We start from the raw sequence: 19,457 nt of genomic DNA, 5'->3' as shown, positions 1-19,457 counted from the left end.
AAAAAGTAGACGGGTCTGGTGGCGCGTGCCTGTAGTCCCAGCCACTCAGGAGGCAGAGGCAGAAAACTGCTTGAACCCGGGAGGCAGAGGTTGCAGTGAGCCGAGATTGCGCCACTGCACTCCAGCCTGGATGACAGTGAGACTCTGTCTCAAAAAATAAAAAATAAAAAAAAAATAAAGGCAGTCACGGTGGCTCACGCTTGTAATTCCAGCACTTTGGGAGGCCAAGGGGGGGCAGATCACCTGAAGTCAGGAGTTCGAGACCACCCTGGCCAACATGGTGAAACCTCATCTCTACTATAAATAGAAAAACCAGCCAGATGTGGTGGCAAGCACCTGTAGTCCCGGCTAGTGGAGAGGCTAAGGCAGGAGAATCGCTTGAACCTGTGAGTTGGAGGCTGCAGTGACCTGAGATCACAACTGCACTCCAGCCTGGGCAACAGAGTGAGACTCTTTCAAATAAATAAATAAATGAAATAAAATATAAAAAGAGCAGACACTCCCACAGAGGGACAAAAGCGTAAGGATGGAAGAATAAGGACAGAAGAGAAGTAATCTTAAAACTGACAGCCGGTCGGGGGCAGTGGCTCACGCCTGTAATCCCAGCATTTTGGGAGGCTGAGGCAGGCGGATCACCTGAGATTGGGAGTTTGAGACCAACCTGACCAACATGGAGAAACCCCACCTCTACTAAAAATATACAAAAATTAGCCAGGCATGGTTGCGCATGCCTATAATCCCAGCTACTCAGGAGGCTGAGGCAGGAGAATTGCTTGAACCCGGGAGGCGGAGGTTGCGGTGAGCTGAGATCCTGCCATTGCATGCCAGCCTGGGCAACATGAGTGAAACTCCATCTCAAAAAAAAAAAAAAAAAGAAAAGAAAAAGCTGACAGAGGCCAGAAGGGACCATCATCTAGAGCCAAATCCACAGGTCAGATAGCTTGGGTTTTCATCCAGACTCTGATACTTATTACCTGGCCAGAGTTTGTTAGCTTTCCCTACTCAATCAAGACCCCCAAATACATTGTTGCTTACATAATGGATAGTGCCTAACCTGAAAATCTGGGATTCATCCTATATTCCTTCTCCATCCACACACTACATCTAATCAGACACCAGGTCCTACTGGTATTTGGATCAAAATCAAGTCCTATTGATCTTATCTTTTAAAAAATAACTATTCTACCCTTCCCTATGTCCCCATTTCAACTGCCTTAGTTCAAGCATTCATTTTCTTGCCTGCTCTCCTGTCCTCCAGATTTAGCTTTCTCACCCAGATAGCTGATCATGTCACTTTTCTGCTCTCATTCAATGGGCCCCGTTGAAAGACACTGTCAAATTCTTAGCACAACAAAGCTCTTGTAAACCTGGTCTGAGCCTGAATTTTCCAGCTGTATCTCCTACCACCCTTTTCCCTGGCCCCTATACATTTAGCCAAACCAAATTATCGGTAAGTTTCTGAAAACAGCTTTTCCTCCTTCTTGCCTTTGCTACTCCCTTAGCTATATTCTGCCCTCTTCCTCTGTACAAACTTATCTTCCTCTAAGCATATAAGCTTCCTCAAAGTCCCCCCTGATTGCCCCAGGCACTTAGGCCCCATCTCAGTAATACCAGGGTACCTTATTCACACCCTGGTAAGAATCAATCACAATTGTTTTCATCATTTCATTAAACTTTTTGAGCACAGGATTTTTTTTCTGTATTTGCATCCCGATAAATTAGACTAATGTCTGATGCAGAGTAAGGCTCCATTGCTATTCACTGATGAATGAAGAACTAAAGGTGAAAGGTTAAAAGCCACTATGAAACTGTCTTATTCTAAAGCACAATCACCTAAATCACAATTTGGGAGAGAATTATTCTTTTTAGTTTACAAATCACCTTTTATTTTAACATCACCACCACTGGAAATCAGGTAAGGCAACTACTATATCCACATTATATAACAGAAGCTCATCACATCACACATGCTAATTTGAAGATTATGGCAGGACCATAAAGGGGTTCAACAGGGCTTCTTTAGTCCTGTTTCAACCGTTTTATACAGGCTGCCAAGATGACTCAATCCAAAATTGCTGATGTCCCATGCCTGTAATCCCAGCTACCTGAGAGGCTGATGTGGGAGGATCACTTAAGCCTAGAAGTTCAAAGCTGCAGTGAGCCAGGATCATGCCACTGCACTCCAGCCTGGGCCACAAAGTGAAACTTCGTCTCTAAAAAAATTTAGTAATAAAATAACTGGGCCAGGTGTGGTGGCTCACACCTGTAATCCCAGCACTTTGGGAGGCCGAGGCAGGTGGATCACAAGGTCAGATCGAGACCATCCTGGCCAACATGGTGAAACCCCGTCTCTACTAAAAATACAAAAATTAGCAGGGCATGGTAGTGCATGCCTGTGCTCCCAGCTACTCAGGAGGCTGAGGCAGGACAGTCTCTTGAACCCCCGACGCCAAGGCTGCAGTGAGCAAGACTCTGTCTCAAAATAAATAAATAAATAAATGAATAGCCAGGCACACTGGCTCATGCCTGTTATCCCAACACTTTGGGAGGCTGAGGCGGAAGGATCCCTTGAGGCCAAGAGATCGAGACCAGCATGGGCAACACAGCAAAACCCCCCCTCTACAAAAATAAAAGTAGGCCAGCTGTGGTGGCTCATGCCTATAGTCCTAGTTACTACTTGGGAGGCTGAGTCAGGAGGATCACTTGAGTCGAGGAGTTTGAGGCTACAGTGAGCTATGACTGTGCCACTGCACTCCAGACTGAGTGATAAGAGACCATTTCTAAAAAAAAACAAAAAAACAAAAAAACAAAAAACCAGAAGTGGTGGTACACACCTGTAGCCCTACCTTACCTACTTGGGAGGCTGAGGGTCCAGACTTCTTGAATCCACTTTCTACAGGACATCCTAGAAGTAGATGTTAACATGATCAAATTCCTCATAGCACCTCCCAACAGGGACAGAGGGTTGCGGGAGGTAAAGATGTCCCTTTCATTCAGTAGCACAGAAGTCAAGTTAGAAAAGTATGAGGCTGCCCACTTTTGGACATCCTTAGCCCAAGGTCAGGAGACGATAGGCTTGAAGAGGGTGTATTGGTGGTGGAGGGCGAGTGTGGGGGGTTATTTACAGGATCCACAAGCCCCCTGAAGTTATTTGGAAGAGTTTGTGTAAAAATTTGTATATTTGCGTCTCCTAGGAAGAACATCCACTGGCTGGGCATGGTGGCTCACACCTGTAATCCCAGCACTTTGGGAGGCCGAGGCAGGTGGATCATCTGAGGTCAGGAGTTTGAGACCATCCTGGCTAACATGATGAAACCCCGTCTCTAATAAAAATAGGAAAAATTAGCCGGGCGTGGTGGCGGGTGCCTGTAATCTCAGCTACTTGGGAGGCTGAGGCAGGAGAATGGTGTGAACCTGGGAGGCGGAGCTTGCAGTGAGCCGAGATCACACCACTGCACTCCAGCCTGGATGACAGAGCAAAACTCCATTAAAAAAAAAAAAAAAACACAAAAACAAAAATTAGCCAGGCATGGTGGCGGGCACCTGCAGTCCCAGCTACTTGGGAGGCTGAGGCAGGCGTTGCAGTGAGCCGAGACTGCCTCACTGCACTCCAGCCTGGGGGACATGGCGAGATTCTGTCTCAAAAAAAACAAAACAAAACAAAACAAAGAGAAGATCCATTACATTTATTGGCTTCTCAAGGGTTCTAAGAAAATGCAAACAGATGATTAGAAAGGAGGGGCTTAGTTTTTTCCACCCAGGGGAGGGAAGGGACTCAGTTCTTTCCATCCACGGCAGTGCTGCTAACCTAGACTCAGAGTTGCTCCAAACAATGCCCTCTCACTTCCACTCCTTACCCTAGTTTAGACTCCAGCCATGACACCCCAGAAAACGGACACAGAGAGACCTTGGGGATAAAGGTCTTTATTGAACAACCTTATCTCACTCAGTAACAAAAGAGCAGGAGGCAACAATTCTCCCAGAAGTCTGCAGCCGTGTCCACCCTTGGCAGCAGGATGCATGGCCCGCTGATAACATCGGCTGCAGTTCAGAGCCCCTGGTGGTCACTTAGAGATCATAATTGGGGTTCTTCCGAAGGATAACAAAACCTTCCAGAATGGGGGTAACAGGAAGAAACTCCTCAGTGGCCAATTCTGCCCGTTCCCCGTGGGCCAACAACACTGGGGTTGTATGTGTCTGGAACCCTGTGATAGTCTTTGGCTTGCCAGCCTGGCCCACCACATCCACTGCCTGTAGGGTAAGAAAATTGAAAAGAAAGATGGAAAAGTAGCAACAACCCACCGCCCACGCCAGTTTCAGCAAAGCAAGTATATGTACATTCTCCAGTTTGGGAATACAGCCTGAGCCCTCCCCTCGACTCAACCTCTCACCTGGCCCACACGGACAGACACTGGCAATGGCCGCAGCTCCTCATCAAACGTAACCAGCATTCGGGGCTGCATGGCAGCCACCAGCCCATACAATACATAGTGTGATTTGCCTAGAATAACTGAGGGAAGCAGACAAGACAAAAAGTTAAGAGACAAAAGGGCAGGCCTGGCCAGAAACATTGAGGGCCCACCTCAGCGCTGACCCTTTAACCTGTCAGTCATACGACTGAATCCACACTCCTCCCCTCATATACCCTACTACTAACCAGAGATGCCTCCACTTCACTTTGCTTACAGCCCTTAGACTTGAAAATCGCATTTCCCTAGTGACTTAGGAGCAGATGCTGGGCACATCACCCTCAAATCTCTTTGGGCCAGATCAAAAGTGTGGGTGATGAAAGTCTCATGTCACAGGCCCAAAGAACCTCAGGAACCTGGAGTGATACAGAGCTAAATTGGGGTCTTTTTTTTTTTTTATTGAGACGGAGTCTCACTCTGTCGCCCAGGCTGGAGTGCAGTGGCGCAATCTCAGCTCACTGCAAGCTCCGCCTCCCGGGTTCACGTCATTCTCCTGCCTCAGCCTCTCCGAGTAGCTGGGACTACAGGCGCCCGCCACCACGCCCGGCTAATTTTTTGTATTTTTAGTGGAGACAGGGTTTCACCGTGGTCTCGATCTCCTGACCTCGTGATCCACCCGCCTCGGCCTCCCAAAGTGCTGGGATTACAAGCGTGAGCCACTGCGCCCAGCCTAAACTGGGGTCTTGAACCTAAATTATCAAAGTGGCCCTGGAAAGGGTGGAGTCAGAGCACTACATGCTATGATATAAAATTTCTGACAGGAACTCACTGTTTCGAACATCCAGGAAAGAGACAAGCACAGTGAGCAGTCCAGCCACAGCCACTTGACTCATAAGCTGCCGGTCACTGTGGTAGGGGCAGAGGGTAAGGGTACCCTTCCCTAAATGTGTCAGGCCCTGAAAAGAACAGAGGGAAGTAGAGGTGAGGAGTTACCACTGAGGAGACATCGCCTAACCCAGCCAAACAGAAATCTCCCACTTGGTCACATCTTTCCTCCTGGGCCAACACTCCATGTTCCTCCTTCCATCACCACAGATACTTCCCCGGCACGCTCTGTGGAGAAGAGTTCTATTCTTTACCTGTGCCAAGCGCACCATGAAGAGGTTGTTTGGGTCCTTGGCATGATATTGAGCTAACTGGCGCAGCATTGCAGCCAGACGGGCATTATTGGTACCTGGAAATGTTAAGCATTACAGAAGTGAATAAAGGGGCTTCAAATCTTCCCCTAATCTGTTTATGATCTTCTTCTGCCTGATACTCACCACTGCCCACCATGCCCATGGCAAAAATGGAGTTATAGGAAACTTCTGGATCAGCATCATGAGAGAATTTGCTTAGGGTATCCAGGATGTTGAGTCGTGGATTTGAAACAGAGATGAGGGCCAGTGCTAAAGGTACAGCCCTCCGGAGTGTAGGCTCCCCATATCTCAGCTGATGATCCAAGAAAATACAACAGTAAGAGGGAATGCAGTAAAAACAAGTTCCATTACAGGAGTGGACTGATGGGTAAAAGGGGGCCTTAACCTCTGTAGAAAAGGCATATAAAGGCCGAGCGCGGTGGCTCACGCCTGTAATCCCAGCACTTTGGGAGGCCGAGGCGGGCGGATCATGAGGTCAGGAGATCGAGACCATCCTGGCTAACACAGTGAAACCCTGTCTCTACTAAAAATACAAAAAATTAGCCGGGCGAGGTGGCGGGTGCCTGTAGTCCCAGCTACTTGGGATGCTGAGGCAGGAGAATGGTGTGAACCCCAGGGGGCAGAGCCTGCAGTGAGCTGAAATCGCGCCACTGCACTCCAGCCTGGGTGACAGCAAGACTCCAACTCAAAAAAAAAAAGAAGAAAAGGCACAGCAGGCTGGGCACGGTGGCTCACGCCTGTAATCCCAGCACTTTGAGAGGCTGAGGCGGGTGGATCATGAGGTCAAGAGATCAAGACCATCCTGGCCAACATGGTAAAACCCTGTCTCTACTAAAAATACAAAAATTAGCTGGGCATGGTGGCACGCGCCTGTAGTCCCAGCTACTTGTGAGGCTGAGGCAGGAGAATCGCCTGAACCCGGGAGGCGGAGGTTGCAGTGGGCTGAGACCGTGCCGTTGCACTCTAGAGCAAAACTCTGTTTCAAAAAAAAAAGAAAGAAAGAAAAGGCACAGCAAAAAGACCACCTCTCCACCAAGAAAACCCATCAGAAAAATCTTCCCTGGGGAACCCCAGGCCATCAAAACCAGTATATTCCAATTTTCTTCATGCTATACTCACCAAGTGGCCAAAGGTTCGTAATGCCATCTCTGCACCAATCTCCTCCCCCATAGCAATAAGGGCAATCCCCAGAACAGCCACTCCCTGCAATTGAAGAGACAGCAGAACCCACTAAGCTCAAGGAATAAAGAACAGTCACCCTTGACTCAAGTCCATCTGAGAATAAAAAGCCATCCTGTGGGGAACACCTTTACCCCTTACATACAGAACCCAGTCTCACGCTATTTCAATACATGGCAATACCCAGAGGGGCTCTAAAGCAAAAACCAAACCCAGCTCCCCTATATGCTTATCTCTTCTCACAGCCTCTCTGAAAGTGCCCAGCTGCCCATATAACCTGATGTGCTCCCATGTCAGCAGGGGCTTCCTTCTTGTCCTTATCCTTCTTTTCCTTCTTGTCTTTGTCTTCCTCCTTCTCTTTGGAGTCAAAGTGTTCGCTACAAATGTGGAGCAGCTGCTGCACCTTCAGCACATTCCCAGAGCCTGCGTCAGGGTGGTGAAGGAGAATGGATAGAAATGACAAGTTACCAAGGAAAAGCTTTGGAAAACAGGAGAAGTCTAAAGAATCTAGAGCAGATCGGAATGAAGGAGAAAGGAGAAACAACCTGAAAATAAGGATCAAGAAAGAAGTGAGGAGTCACTGGGGAAGCACAAAACAGACTCATAAAGACACAGACCTGCATATGCACACACATCCACCAGTGTGTTGGCAAAACTGCGGAATGGCTCTGACACAACCTCCAGTGCAGCCAGGATTGCCTCGATGGCCTCACCCTTCCCTACAGGACAGATTCAAGGGGTCAGAGGATACTTGCCTCCATCCAGCACAGCCTGACACATAAACCCTCCCTGTTGTATCCAGTTACAGTCAGCTCTTTGCCCAAATAGAAACATCCCCTCACCCAGGTGGTTGAGACCCAGTCCAAGAGGAAGCCAACGAGCATAAGTATCCTTGAGCTCAGTCTCTGACTTCTCCATGATGGTCTGAAGGATAGTGGAAGTTACATCTCCATTGCAGGACCCCACTGCTATCATTCCACAAGCTAGAGCTGTCACACCTGCCACCTAGAGGTAGGAAAATCAGTATTACACAGAGTAAGTTATTAAAATACTTATTTATGTCTTGATTCAAGATAGCCTATTCCTACAGTCCACTGCAAGATATCCTCCATAATAATATTAGTTCGTAATATCAAAATAACAATAGTAGCCATTATTCATTGAGTATATACTATATGCCAGCCACTAGGCTAACTGTTTTACGTGCTATTGACATTTAACCCTCATGACAGCCCCAGGGTCACAGATCCTGAGGTTATCCCCTGCACTGCTTTCTTTTTTTTTGAGACGGAGTCTCGCTCTACCGCCAGGCTGGAGTGCAGTGGCACGATCTCAGCTCACCGCAACCTCCACCTCCTGGGTTCGAGCGATACTCCTGCCTCAGCCTCCCGAGTAGCTGGGACTACAGGTGCGCGCCACCACGCCCAGCTAATTTTTGTATTTTTAGTAGAGACGGGGTTTCACCATGTTGGCCAGGATGGTCTTGATCTCTTGACCTCATGATCCACCCACCTCGGCCTCCCAAAGTGCTGGGATTACAGGCTTGAGTGCCTGGCTGTTATCCCCTTTTATGGATGAGAAACATATGGCCTAAAGAGATTGAATTACTTGTTCAGGATCACACTGCTTATAAGCAGAGGTGGCAAGATTTGAACTCAAGTCTTTCTGACTCTAAAACCTATGCCACTAGCCACCATGCTGTATTTATCCATTACTGACTCTGCACAAGTATGAACATTTAAGGCTGAACAATGACTACAATACTAAGGAGAATCATCAACCCCAGCCTGTGTTAAGTCACACTTCACTCTAATCCAAGTAGTTTCTCAGAGATTCCAAGGGACAGAACTCAACACTAAAATGTTAACTTTTTTTTTTTTTTTTAAAAAGACAGGGTCTCACTCTTATCACCCAGGCTGGAGTGCAGTGGCGCGATCTCAGCTCACTGCAACCTCCACCTCCGGGTTCAAGCAATTCTCCCACCTCAGCTTCCCTAGTAGCTGGGACTACAAGCAAGCACCACCACACCCGGCTAATTTTTCTGTTTATTTTTGGTAGAGATGGGGTTTCATAATCTTGCCCAGGTTGGTCTCGAACTCCTGGGCTCAAGTGATCCGCCCACTGCAGCCTCCCAAAGTGCTGGGATTACAGGCACGAGCCACTGTGCCAGGCCTAAAATGTTAACTCTTTAGCCTTAAAACCACCACAGGCTTAGAATCCCAGATCAAGGGGTTTCACTGAGGTGACGCCCCTCAATACACACAAACAGGCATGTACATGTATGCACGCATGCACACACTTACTTCTTTTTCATTATTTATCACAGAAAGTAGGACTCAAAGCACCTTCCCTACTTACTCTATATGCTCAATAGCCTCTACTCACCTCCATGCTGGACTTTGAATCTCCCATCACAGGCAGCAGCAGTGTTAGGACATCTTCACGATTTGAGCCAGCATAGGCCAAGCCTAGCCTGCAAAAGCCATGGAGAGGTGGTCCCCAGCACATACCCAAGGATGCAGCAAGAAAAGAACAAAAGGAGGATCGGTCATTCATTCACCATCTCAGCAAACATTCACTAAGAGCCAGATACCCAATAGGCACAGTGGTAGCCCTTGGCAATATGGGTGAAAAGGGCCCAGTTCCTGTTCTCCAGAGTATACAGGCTGAGCACTACCAGAAAGACAAGCGAGGAACCTTACCCAAAGATGGAACCAAGTCTCATGGTGTTGCTGTTGTGGAGAACATAGTCTGAGAGCAGTGCCAGAGCAGGGTCACACTCATTCCGGACCCCAGAGTTCACTATGCCACAGGCAAGAAGAGCTCCTGACTACAAAGAGCAAACAGATTCTTCACTCAGGATATTCTACCTTCCTCACCACAAAGGATGCAACATGGGCCTCACTGCAGCACCCTCATTAACTGGAGTTAAAAACTGAGCAAACCTCATCAGTGAAAGACAGGCACTGCTAGGCACTAGAATATGGAAGGGGGAAGTCCCCATGAGCAGGCTGTATGCAGACCAACCTTAATGTAGTCCTCAGAGGAGTACAGGTACTTGTCAATCTGGGTGAGGCCACCATCCACATCCCACAGCAGAATCATCCCAAGAGATGCAGCTGCACTCAACATTCCTATACCAGGGAAGAATCTATTAGTCTTAAAATGTCCCTATCCTGAGGATCCTGTTATTATAAAGAGTTCTCCAAAGAACTGCACGGTGGATCCCTTGTCAGATAACGTATGACTCCAAGAGGACAAAAGAAGTGATCAAAGCAAAACAAAAGACAAAGCAGGAACAGAATTATACCGTGGTCCTTGTTCTTGTAAAGCCATTTGTTGCCATCATCTGTTAGCAGCTTGTCTTGGCCAAAAGCTGCATTCACAAAGCCATTCACAAAAGAGGAGGCCAGGTTCATGCGGGCAGAGTCCACCTGAGAGCCACTGCCCCCAAACCCTGCAACAGGAGGGAGAGGAAAAGTAAGGAAAGAAGGTTTCGGGTAGGACAGGAAAGAAACACAGCATGGCAACTGGTCTCTGGTTCTGAGCTAGTCCCTTAGTACCCTCTACCTATATCCCCAAGCAGTGACCTGAAAAAAGGTTCATGGGGATTCTGAGCTCGATAGGAGAAGCATGTTGGCCAAGCCATCACTCCCAATACAAGGGGCATAACTACAATCCCCCAAATCCCATACAGAGAGAGGGCTACTCACTGTTGTTCTCTAGGTGGGTTTTGTAGATGTCATCAGGCACCTTGGGCTCCATGATGTCCAGCTGAAGAGAAGTCAGAGGGTCACAACTGCTTCCCTAGAACTCCCCCAGCTGTCCCTTCTGCTATCCCACTGAATGGCAATTCTAATCAAGGAGAGTCTAGTCAGAGGTATAGTGAGGGAGGTGAAATGGCAGGTAGAATTATGACGCAAAGGCCTTGATGAAAAAACGGCAGTCTCACCTCCCGAGCTAAGGCCAAGAAGTTGCTGTTGAGCTGTACATTGGACATGATCTCTGTCAGGTCCTCATACTCCTCGACATCTTCACTCAGCTCCAGGAACACCCCATGCCGGCCTAGCATGAATGCCATCTGTTTTTGTACTACCCTGTGGAGAGAGCCCATACATCTGCTCACCACTGCCCACTAAGGGCACAGGAAAACCCCTCAAGCCCTAATCAGAAACTACAAGTCCCAGCTCTTTATGCAAATGTCCTATTCACGAGCTTATCTCTTTGCCAGCTTCTTCCCTACATACACATCCTTGCAGGAGGTGAAGATGTCTTCTACCAACTCCATGTCATTGAGCATCAATGCCAATCTCAGAGCTTCAGGGAAGCGGCTAAACTTCCGGAACACACCCAGGGCACAACGCAGTAGGGCTGAGTTCTCAGGCTCAGGCACGTAATTCACACAACTACAAAAGTAAAAGTAACAAAGAATTCAAAAAGTCCCAGGCACTCATTTTCCCCATTGAATTCACTTACCCAAAATAAATAATAAATACCTACTATATACACCAGGCACTGTGCTAGATGTTAGAACTACTAAGAAGACACAAAGTCTCTGTCCTCAAGAAACTCACAGACATCAACAGATTAACCACAGCGTGATGCTATGCTTGAGCAAATGCTTTGGGGAAATAGAGGAGGCGCAACTGAGAGAGAGGTGCTGAGGAGGGCATGCCTGCCACCCTTCCCTACCATGTTCACTCACCTGGTGAGATAAAGGCAGACCTTTGCGTATGCATTTTCATCAATGTCCTTCTCCAGCATGTCCACCTGCTCAATTTCCATAAGCAGGTCGCAAGCCTCATGCTCTGCATTATGGGCCATGTTATAGGGGACGATTTCCTTCACCAGAGTGAGCAGAGGTTCCCGCTGGACCTTCTCTGCGTCATCCAGCTCCTGCCACTCCTTAGCCACTTCTCCTGCCAGATGCCTACAGATAGGCCCAGACAATTAAGAGAGCACAGCTTCAGAGGAAGCACTTCTCTGTGGGTCAAGGAATCCAGTGTCTGGGAAATTCAATACACTGATGCTCCAAGACAGATTGTACTCCACAAGAGAATTCTGAATTATCTCAGAGCCTCAGAGCCCCCTTCAGATTCCCAAGAAGAAAGATCTTACCTGACATACTCATGACCCCATGATGCCAATTCCTCCTGGGAGCCCACTAGCCGATACTTGAGGCACTCGCGCTCCCCACTCATGGTCATGGCCAAAACGGAGATGATGTCAGCAGCAAAACGCTACAAAGAAAAGAGTCCTTTGAAGTCAAACCCAACAGTCCAGCATAAAGGGAGCGTGCATTGTGGAATCAAGATCATTGTCTCTGAAATTGAACTAACTATATACCAATCTCTGTACTAGAAATTTAACATGTTATCTAAGCTAAACCTCACAAAAACCAAGGTTGGTGTTATTGCTATCTCCTTTTTTTTTTTTTTTTTTTTGAGATGTAGTTTCGCTCTTGCCGCCCAGGCTGGAGTGCGATGGTGCACTCTCGGCTCACTGCAACCTCTGCCTCCGGGGTTCAAGCGATTCTCCTGCCTCAGCTTCCTAAGTAGCTGGGATTACAGGCGCCCACCATCACACCCAGTTAATTTTTTTTTTTTTTTTTTTTGTATTTTTAGTAGAGACGGGGTTTCACCATGTTGGCCAGGCTGGTCTCAAACTCCTGACCTCAGGTGATCCACCCCTCGGCCTCTCAAAGTGCTAGGGTTACAGGCGTAACAGCCACCACACCCAGACACTATCTTCCTTTTAAACTAACACAGCTGAAGGGTGACAAACGAGGGATAAAGTGGAGAAAAATGGAGGCCCACAATTTTACTTTAATTGCAATTATAAACTATTAAAAGGTTTTAAGCAGAAAAGACCCATAACCAAGAAAGATCACGATAGCTGCTACATGAAAGACAGACTGTGTAGGAACAAAGGACAAAAGCAACAACATCATTTAAGAGGTGCTGCAATAGCCCATGCAAAAACTGAACATTTCCAGGATTAGGGTTGTACCAGCAGGCAGAGAAGTGACTGAATGTGGAACATATTTTAGAGATAAATGAATGTATATGGGATAGAAGAAAAGAGAAAAATCAAGGTTAAACATAAAAGTAGACCATGCTAATGAAACCCCAAAGTCCAATACACATGACAGAAACAGTGTCTTCTGAGAAGTTGAACTTCCTTTCAGCTCTTTTGTGGATATTTTGACTGTGATGAACTCTCCTCAAATAGATCAGGGCTTAGGTCTATCAGGCTTCCTGTGACTCACAATGAGCACCCTCCATGGTCTGGGTAAAAAGGAATTCCTAAACTAGGCCTCCACCAGATTTGAAACAGTTTTACCTTATTCTCCCCAGGGGCCATGTTCTCATAGATTTCCTTCAGTTTGCCATAGTGTGGACGCAGAAATTTGAGAGGCTTGGGCACTGAAGTCATGGAAGTTGTAGAAGAACGAATCTGCCTTCGCAATTCCTCCAGCGCTGGTCGATACAGGGATGTGTCCTTCTCCTGATCAAGAGAAGACAGGGCTCAGACAAAAAGGAGTCACACCCCTTCAAGTCATAATACAGAGATATTTAACTTAACAACTCCTCCAAGGAAATGCTGTGTCTTATTCATTCATCTGTGACTCCTCAACTCCCTGCACCCTGCCTGGCACAAAAACAAATGATCCAAGTTAAGAGGTAAGAACTCTGCTTCTCCCACAAGAGAAAGCTGCAAAACTGTACAAATACCCTTTGTAACTCTCCTGCCTCCCAACATCATCATAACACTGACCCTAAAATACAGTCCACCGCACATAGCAGTTGCCTCAAAAAAGAATAAAACAAGTGGGAAAGATCCAAACATGCACCGAATCATGTTAACATCGTAACTCACCCCTAGTCGTTCCACGAGCATCTCCAGTTCATCTTGAAGCTGTTTATCCTCTTCAGACTGGAGGATTGGGAGAAGCAGCTCATGAAGAGAAGGAATCCCAAAGACGTCCTCCTCCCACTTACCCGGGGCAGGTGAAGAATAAGCCTGCCTCCTTAGGAGGGACCAGGTGGAAAAGGAAACCGAGTGGGAATGGGAAGCCCTGGTGGGAAATCAGCCTGGGTTCTGAACCAGGCTCTACTTGAATGCCACTCTAGGAAACAGAGGTGACAATGACCCGCCCGAGTCCACCTCACGCGGCGGTGGTGAGAGTTGGTGGGGACGGCGGAGGTGACAGCGCGGAACGGAGAATGAGGAGCAGAGAGGCAATGTGCCGGGAGTCCCGAGGGTCGCCCCAACAGCCCTCTCCCTGGCGCGGTGAGGTCGTTGGGTGTCGGGCCTGAGGCCTGCGGAGCCGCCGTGACTCAGCCCCGCGGCCTCCTCCGCCGACTCTCGGGGTCGCGCCTCACCAGTTCCTGTTCTTTGTCCTTGTCCCCGGCATCCCGCCGCTCCTTGCTGCTCGGCTTCTCGTCCGTGCCGCCGGGGGCCGCCGCTAGAGACTGCTGGGGCTGCACTGGCGCCTTGTCTCGGCCTCCCTCCTCCATCTCCGCCGCCACTGCCGGCCCGCTGCGCGCGCACCCGCTCGCACCGCCCTTTTTCCCAGACCGCCTCGCGCGCGTCGGCCGCGGCGCCCCTCCTCCTCCAGAGCCCGCCTGCGACCGGAAACGCCTGGACGAGCCGGGGCGCTCGGCGACCCACCCACCCCCGACGGCCCGAGAGCCCCGCCTTCGGACCCCGCCCCCGGAGGCAGGCGGAGACTACAATTCCCAGCCTCCCCGGCGCCATAGGCACCCCTGGCCCCCGACCTCTTCGGAGTTTCCTGCAACCCGCGGGACTTGGCCGTGTGGAGTTTGGGTACGCTCACTGCTGTAGATGGGCGGTCTGCGACCGGAGATACCGAGTTTTCCTCGGCCACAGGTTTTTCTCGTAAGGATGTAAATAGAACCCACAGTGACAAATCTAGTTTGTCTGTCGCGCTTCAGCCTGGGCAACAAAGCAAGACTCAGTCTCAAAAAAAAAAAAAAAAAGAAAGAAAAATAAATGAGCCAAGGTATTTAAAGTGCCCAGGTAGGTGCCTGACAGCTAGAAAGCAGGCAGTTGTCATTTTACTTTCCAGTTACCTCAGATCTGCAGGGTGACTTAAATATTCTTGTCCGCTACTCCCCACCTCCAACCCCTCAAGCTTCCAAGTTTCTCTTGCCAAATGCAAATGTCTGGCCATTCTTTTCTTTTTTCTTTCTTTCTGTCTTTTTTTTTTTTTGACGGAGTCTCGCTCTGTCGCCCAGGCTGGAGTGCAGTGGCACGATCTCAGTTCACTGCAACCTCCACCTGCTGGGTTCAAGCGATTCTCCTGCCTTAGCCTCCTGAGTAGCAGGGATTACAGGTGCCCGCCACCATGCTGGCTAATTTTTTGTTTTTTGTTTTTTGAGACGGAGTCTCGCTCTGTCGCCCAGGCTGGAGTGCAGTGGCGCGATCTTGGCTCACTGCAAGCTCCGCCTCCCGGGTTCATGCCATTCTCCTGCCTCAGCCTCTCCGAGTAGCTGGGACTACAGGCGCCCGCCACCACGCGTGGCTAATTTTTTTGTATTTTTAGTAGAGACGGGGTTTCACCGTGGTCTCGATCTCCTGACCTCGTGATCCGCCCGCCTTGGCCTCCCAAAGTGCTGGGATTACAAGCGCTAGCCACCGCGCCCGGCCATGCTGGCTAATTTTTGTATTTTTAGTAGAGATGGGGTTTTGCCACGTTGGCCAGGCCGGTCTCGAACTGACCTCAAGTGATCTGCCACCTTGGCTTCTCAGAGTGCTGGGATTACAGGTGTGAGTGACTGTGCCCAGCTGTGGCCATTTTTTCAAGGCCCCTTGATAACACTGATGTCCTGCTTCATGCTTCATTTCAGCCAAACTGTTTTTCTAGGAGCACTCCTTCCTACCATATCACCAAACTCCCAGCCTTGTGGCAAACTGCTCTCCAATCCGGGCCAACCCATTACCTGACCCTTCCTTCCTCCTTCCCTACATTACATCTGTAAGCCTGCCATGCTGCCCCCCAAACATGGCCTAAGCTGTAGAGCTACATTATCTTATGGATAGCTCACACAACAGAGAACAGTTCAACCCAAAGCCATCACTTACATAACACCAGGCATGCTCCCGGCAGCACTCAGCATTGCACTGTCTCCACTGCCTTGCTTATTTCTTTGTGAGATATTCTTCAAACAGCCAGATTGTGCTGTGGCCCTTCTTACTCTTAATTCCTAGGACTGACAGCAAATTTTATTCTTTAATTTTTTTTTCCTTTTTTATTTTTTGAGACGGAGTTTCCCTCTTGTTGCCCAGGCTGGAGTGCAATGGCACAATCTCAGCTCACTGCAACCTCTGTCTGCCTCCAGGGTTCAAGTGATTCTCCTACCTCAGCCTCCCAAGTAGCTGGGATTACAGGCATGCGCCACCACGCCTGTCTAATTTTTTGTATTTTTAGTAGAAACGGGGTTTTACCATGTTAGCCAGGCTGGTCTCGAACTCCTGACCTCAAGTGATCTGCCCACCTTGGCCTCCCAAAGTGTTGGGATTACAGGCGTGAGACACCGCGCCCGACCTTTTTTCCCTTTCATACCTAGTCCCACAGAAGATTTTACAATTCTCTCTTTTCATACCTACTATTACTACCACCCTTCTACACACTCATAATCCCTTATTATGCCCCTTTCACTTATCCCCTTTTGATCATTCTAAACACTTCACCATTTCTGAGTAGGCCTTGCCCCTTCAGGTGACTGGCCATTTCACATTGTTGTTCCTTCTGTATGAAACGCCTTTCACTGTTTTTCAGCTAGTAAATTCTCCCATCCTCTGAGCTCCAGCTCAATGTCACCAGTCCAGGAAGCTTTTCCTACCCTACCTTTAGGTTACTCATTTCTTCCCTTGTGCTCTCATCTTGCTTGGCACATGCCTCTCCCTCCCTAGACCGTGAGCCCTTGGAGAACAGGAACTGTGCTCTGTCGCCCAAGCTGGAGTGCAGCGGCACGATCTCAGCTTGCTGCAACCTCTGCCTCCTGGGTTCAGGTGATTTTCCTGCTTCAGCCTCCCAAGTAACTGGGACTACAGGCATGCACCACCATACCCCACTAATGTTTGTATTTTTAGTAGAGACGGGGATTCACCATGTTGGCCAGGCTGGTCTTGAACTCCTGACCTCAAGTTATCCACCTGCCTTGGCCTCCCAAAGTGCTGGAATTACAGGCATGAGCCACTGTGCCCAGCCTGGAACTGTGTCTTATTCATCTTTATGCTCCTAGCCTCCAGCCTAGCGCCTGGCTTGTGGTAAGCCTTGATAAATATTTGCAGAATGCATGCATGCGTGAATGAATGAATGAATGGCTTTGCATTCATCTTCAGGCCATCTTTGTGTATAATAATGACCCACTGGGGGCTGTCTTTGGATGCCAGAACTAGGCACTGGAAAATCATCAGGTTTCTCCATTTGTAAATCATGATAGACCCACTCAAACTGCACTTTTTTTTTTTTTTTTGAGATGGAGTCTCCCTCTGTCGCCCAGCCTGGAGTGCAGTGGTGCGATCTCGGCTCACTGCAACCTCCACCTCCAGGGTTCAAGCAATTCTCCCGCTGGTCTTGAACTCCTGACATGGTGATCCACCCACCTCAGCCTCCCAAAGTGCTGGGATTACAGGCATGAGCCACTGCGCCCAGCCTGCTTTTTTTATTTAAAAAAAAAAAAATAGGACCTCCAATCCTGCAGAAAACTGTGCTTATTTTTATGAGGGACTCTCTTCCACCCTAATATTTCCAAAGTGCTATCAAGGGTGTGAAATCATACTTCTTGGCATATGTTAGCTTATTGTGGATGGGAATTAGTTAGACTTACCAATGGGACTGCGTAAGGGATGGCCTAGCACTTTACCAATAATTGCTTTCCTGTGTCCACCGAGGAGCACCATCCTTTATTTCCCCTTCTGCCTTGACACACCAGAGCGTATCACATACGAATACTCAGCCTGACAGGGCTACTAAGGGTAAAGGTTACATCTCTTACCTGATGTTCACCTTGGCTTGCCTCTGGAACCAAGCAGCTGCAGAGTGTTCAACAAACAGGTGTTCCCTGGCTTGATTTCAGCTCAATATGTGCTTCGGTTTCCTGAAGCTGTCTGGTTGTCACATGTGCCTTGCCCAGGGAATCTGGGTTGCATGGAAATGCACCTACTGGTGATGGTCCCACTCAGAAGCATGATGAAATTGCCCAGAAGACAGATGTGTGTGTTTGACTCTAAATTCTGTCATGTTGGAAGACTAACTGATGGTGATTAAGGCCATCTGAGTTCCAAATCTAACTTTAATGCAATCTGTCTTGTCTGACATTGGAAGTTACGTGATCTTTTCCCTTAGTTTCTCCATTTGTAAAATAGAGACAATGATAGAACCTCCTTGCAAATCATTGTGTGCATTTAATGAGAAGGTATGTTTAAAGTGTTTAGCACAAGCTTAAGCAAAATAGGGACCCAGTAAATTAAGGCTAGCCATCATCCTCATCATTTGACACTTTGATCTTTTTGCAGTATGAGGTTTTAATACCCCACTGGCCAGCCTGTCAGAATCCTAAACTGGCCTCTGAAATTAGGTGTCAGGGAAAGGGTAAGGTTTTATCTGCCAAGCCTGTCTCCTCAGTCATTATGCTGTCTGACATTATAAATCTCATCTGAATGTCGCAAGTCACTTATTACTATCTCTTTGGGTTCTGGAATTTGCTAAGCCCATGGATTCACTTTTTAGAGCATTAAAGCAGAAATGCCCCTCAGAGATCATCTCATCCAATTCACTTGTTTTACAGACTGCAGAAGATACTGAGACCTGAAGGCCTAATGTCACACAGCTCAAGGGTGGCAGAGCTGGAGCTAGACCAGGCCTGCAGATGTGATGGCCTCCTCTTTCTAATACACGCAGCCATTTGCCCTGGAGTCATGCTCTTAGAGACTCAGGCTGTGCTTTCCCTGGGTCACGGAGTTCCTCAGGACACTTTCCTCCTTTCTGAGCAGTCAGCTACTTTCTTCCTTTCATGGCCAGCCAGCACTTTGAGGTCACATGACAGAGATCCACATACAGCTCTTTATGGAGAGATTGTGGGACACATACTATTGCCATTCACCAAGGGGCCAAGGACCAGCAGCAATCATAACCGGAGCTTCACTCCTGCCCTTCCACACTGAACAAACTCATCCCTACTTGCACCTTGGAGAGCACTAAGGTTTTTTGTTTGTTTGTTTGTTTTTGAGACAGAGTCTCGATCTGTAGTCCAGGCTGGAGTGCAGTGGCGCAATCTCAGCTTACTACAACCTCCACCTCCCAGGTCCCGGTTCAAGTAATTCTCCTGCCTCAGACTCCCAAGTAGCTGGGATTACAGGCATGCACCACCACGCCCAGCTAATTTTTGTATTTTTAGTAGAGATGGGGTTTCACCATGTTGGCCAGGCTGGTCTCAAACTCTGGACCTTGTGATCAGCCCGCCTCGGCCTCCCAAAGTGCTGGGATTATAGGTGTGAGCCACCACGCCTGGACTAGAGCACTGAGTTTTAAAGAGAATTGAGATTGAGGCCGGGTGCTGTGGCTCATGCCTGTAATCCCAGCACTTTGGGAGGCTGAGGCAGGTGGATCACTTGAGGTCGGGAGTTTGAGACCAGCCTG

The 19,457-nt window shown here is 48.4% G+C and overlaps 1 protein-coding gene across 1 annotated transcript; it reads right to left on the bottom strand.

Annotated features, from left to right (window-relative positions):
- Positions 1–3,904: 3,904 nt before the first annotated feature.
- Positions 3,905–17,927, bottom strand: PSMD2 (proteasome 26S subunit, non-ATPase 2). Its single transcript, XM_003256553.4, has 23 exons — positions 17,815–17,927; positions 15,896–16,023; positions 14,173–14,746; positions 13,667–13,723; positions 13,130–13,294; positions 11,906–12,027; positions 11,493–11,717; positions 11,035–11,193; positions 10,740–10,884; positions 10,501–10,561; positions 10,098–10,244; positions 9,815–9,921; positions 9,490–9,617; positions 9,173–9,260; positions 7,630–7,792; positions 7,405–7,506; positions 7,065–7,210; positions 6,728–6,811; positions 5,732–5,900; positions 5,549–5,643; positions 5,239–5,365; positions 4,392–4,510; positions 3,905–4,251 (listed from the first exon to the last, which is right to left on the bottom strand). The coding sequence occupies exons 3-23, from the start codon at positions 14,305–14,307 to the stop codon at positions 4,069–4,071; spliced, it is 2,727 nt and encodes a 908-aa protein (XP_003256601.1). The 5' UTR covers positions 14,308–14,746; positions 15,896–16,023; positions 17,815–17,927; the 3' UTR covers positions 3,905–4,068.
- Positions 17,928–19,457: the final 1,530 nt, after the last annotated feature.

Source organism: Nomascus leucogenys, chromosome 11 (assembly GCF_006542625.1).
Source record: "Nomascus leucogenys isolate Asia chromosome 11, Asia_NLE_v1, whole genome shotgun sequence".
Taxonomy (NCBI): Eukaryota; Metazoa; Chordata; class Mammalia; order Primates; family Hylobatidae; genus Nomascus; species Nomascus leucogenys.
This window is presented reverse-complemented; position numbering and strand designations above follow the sequence as displayed.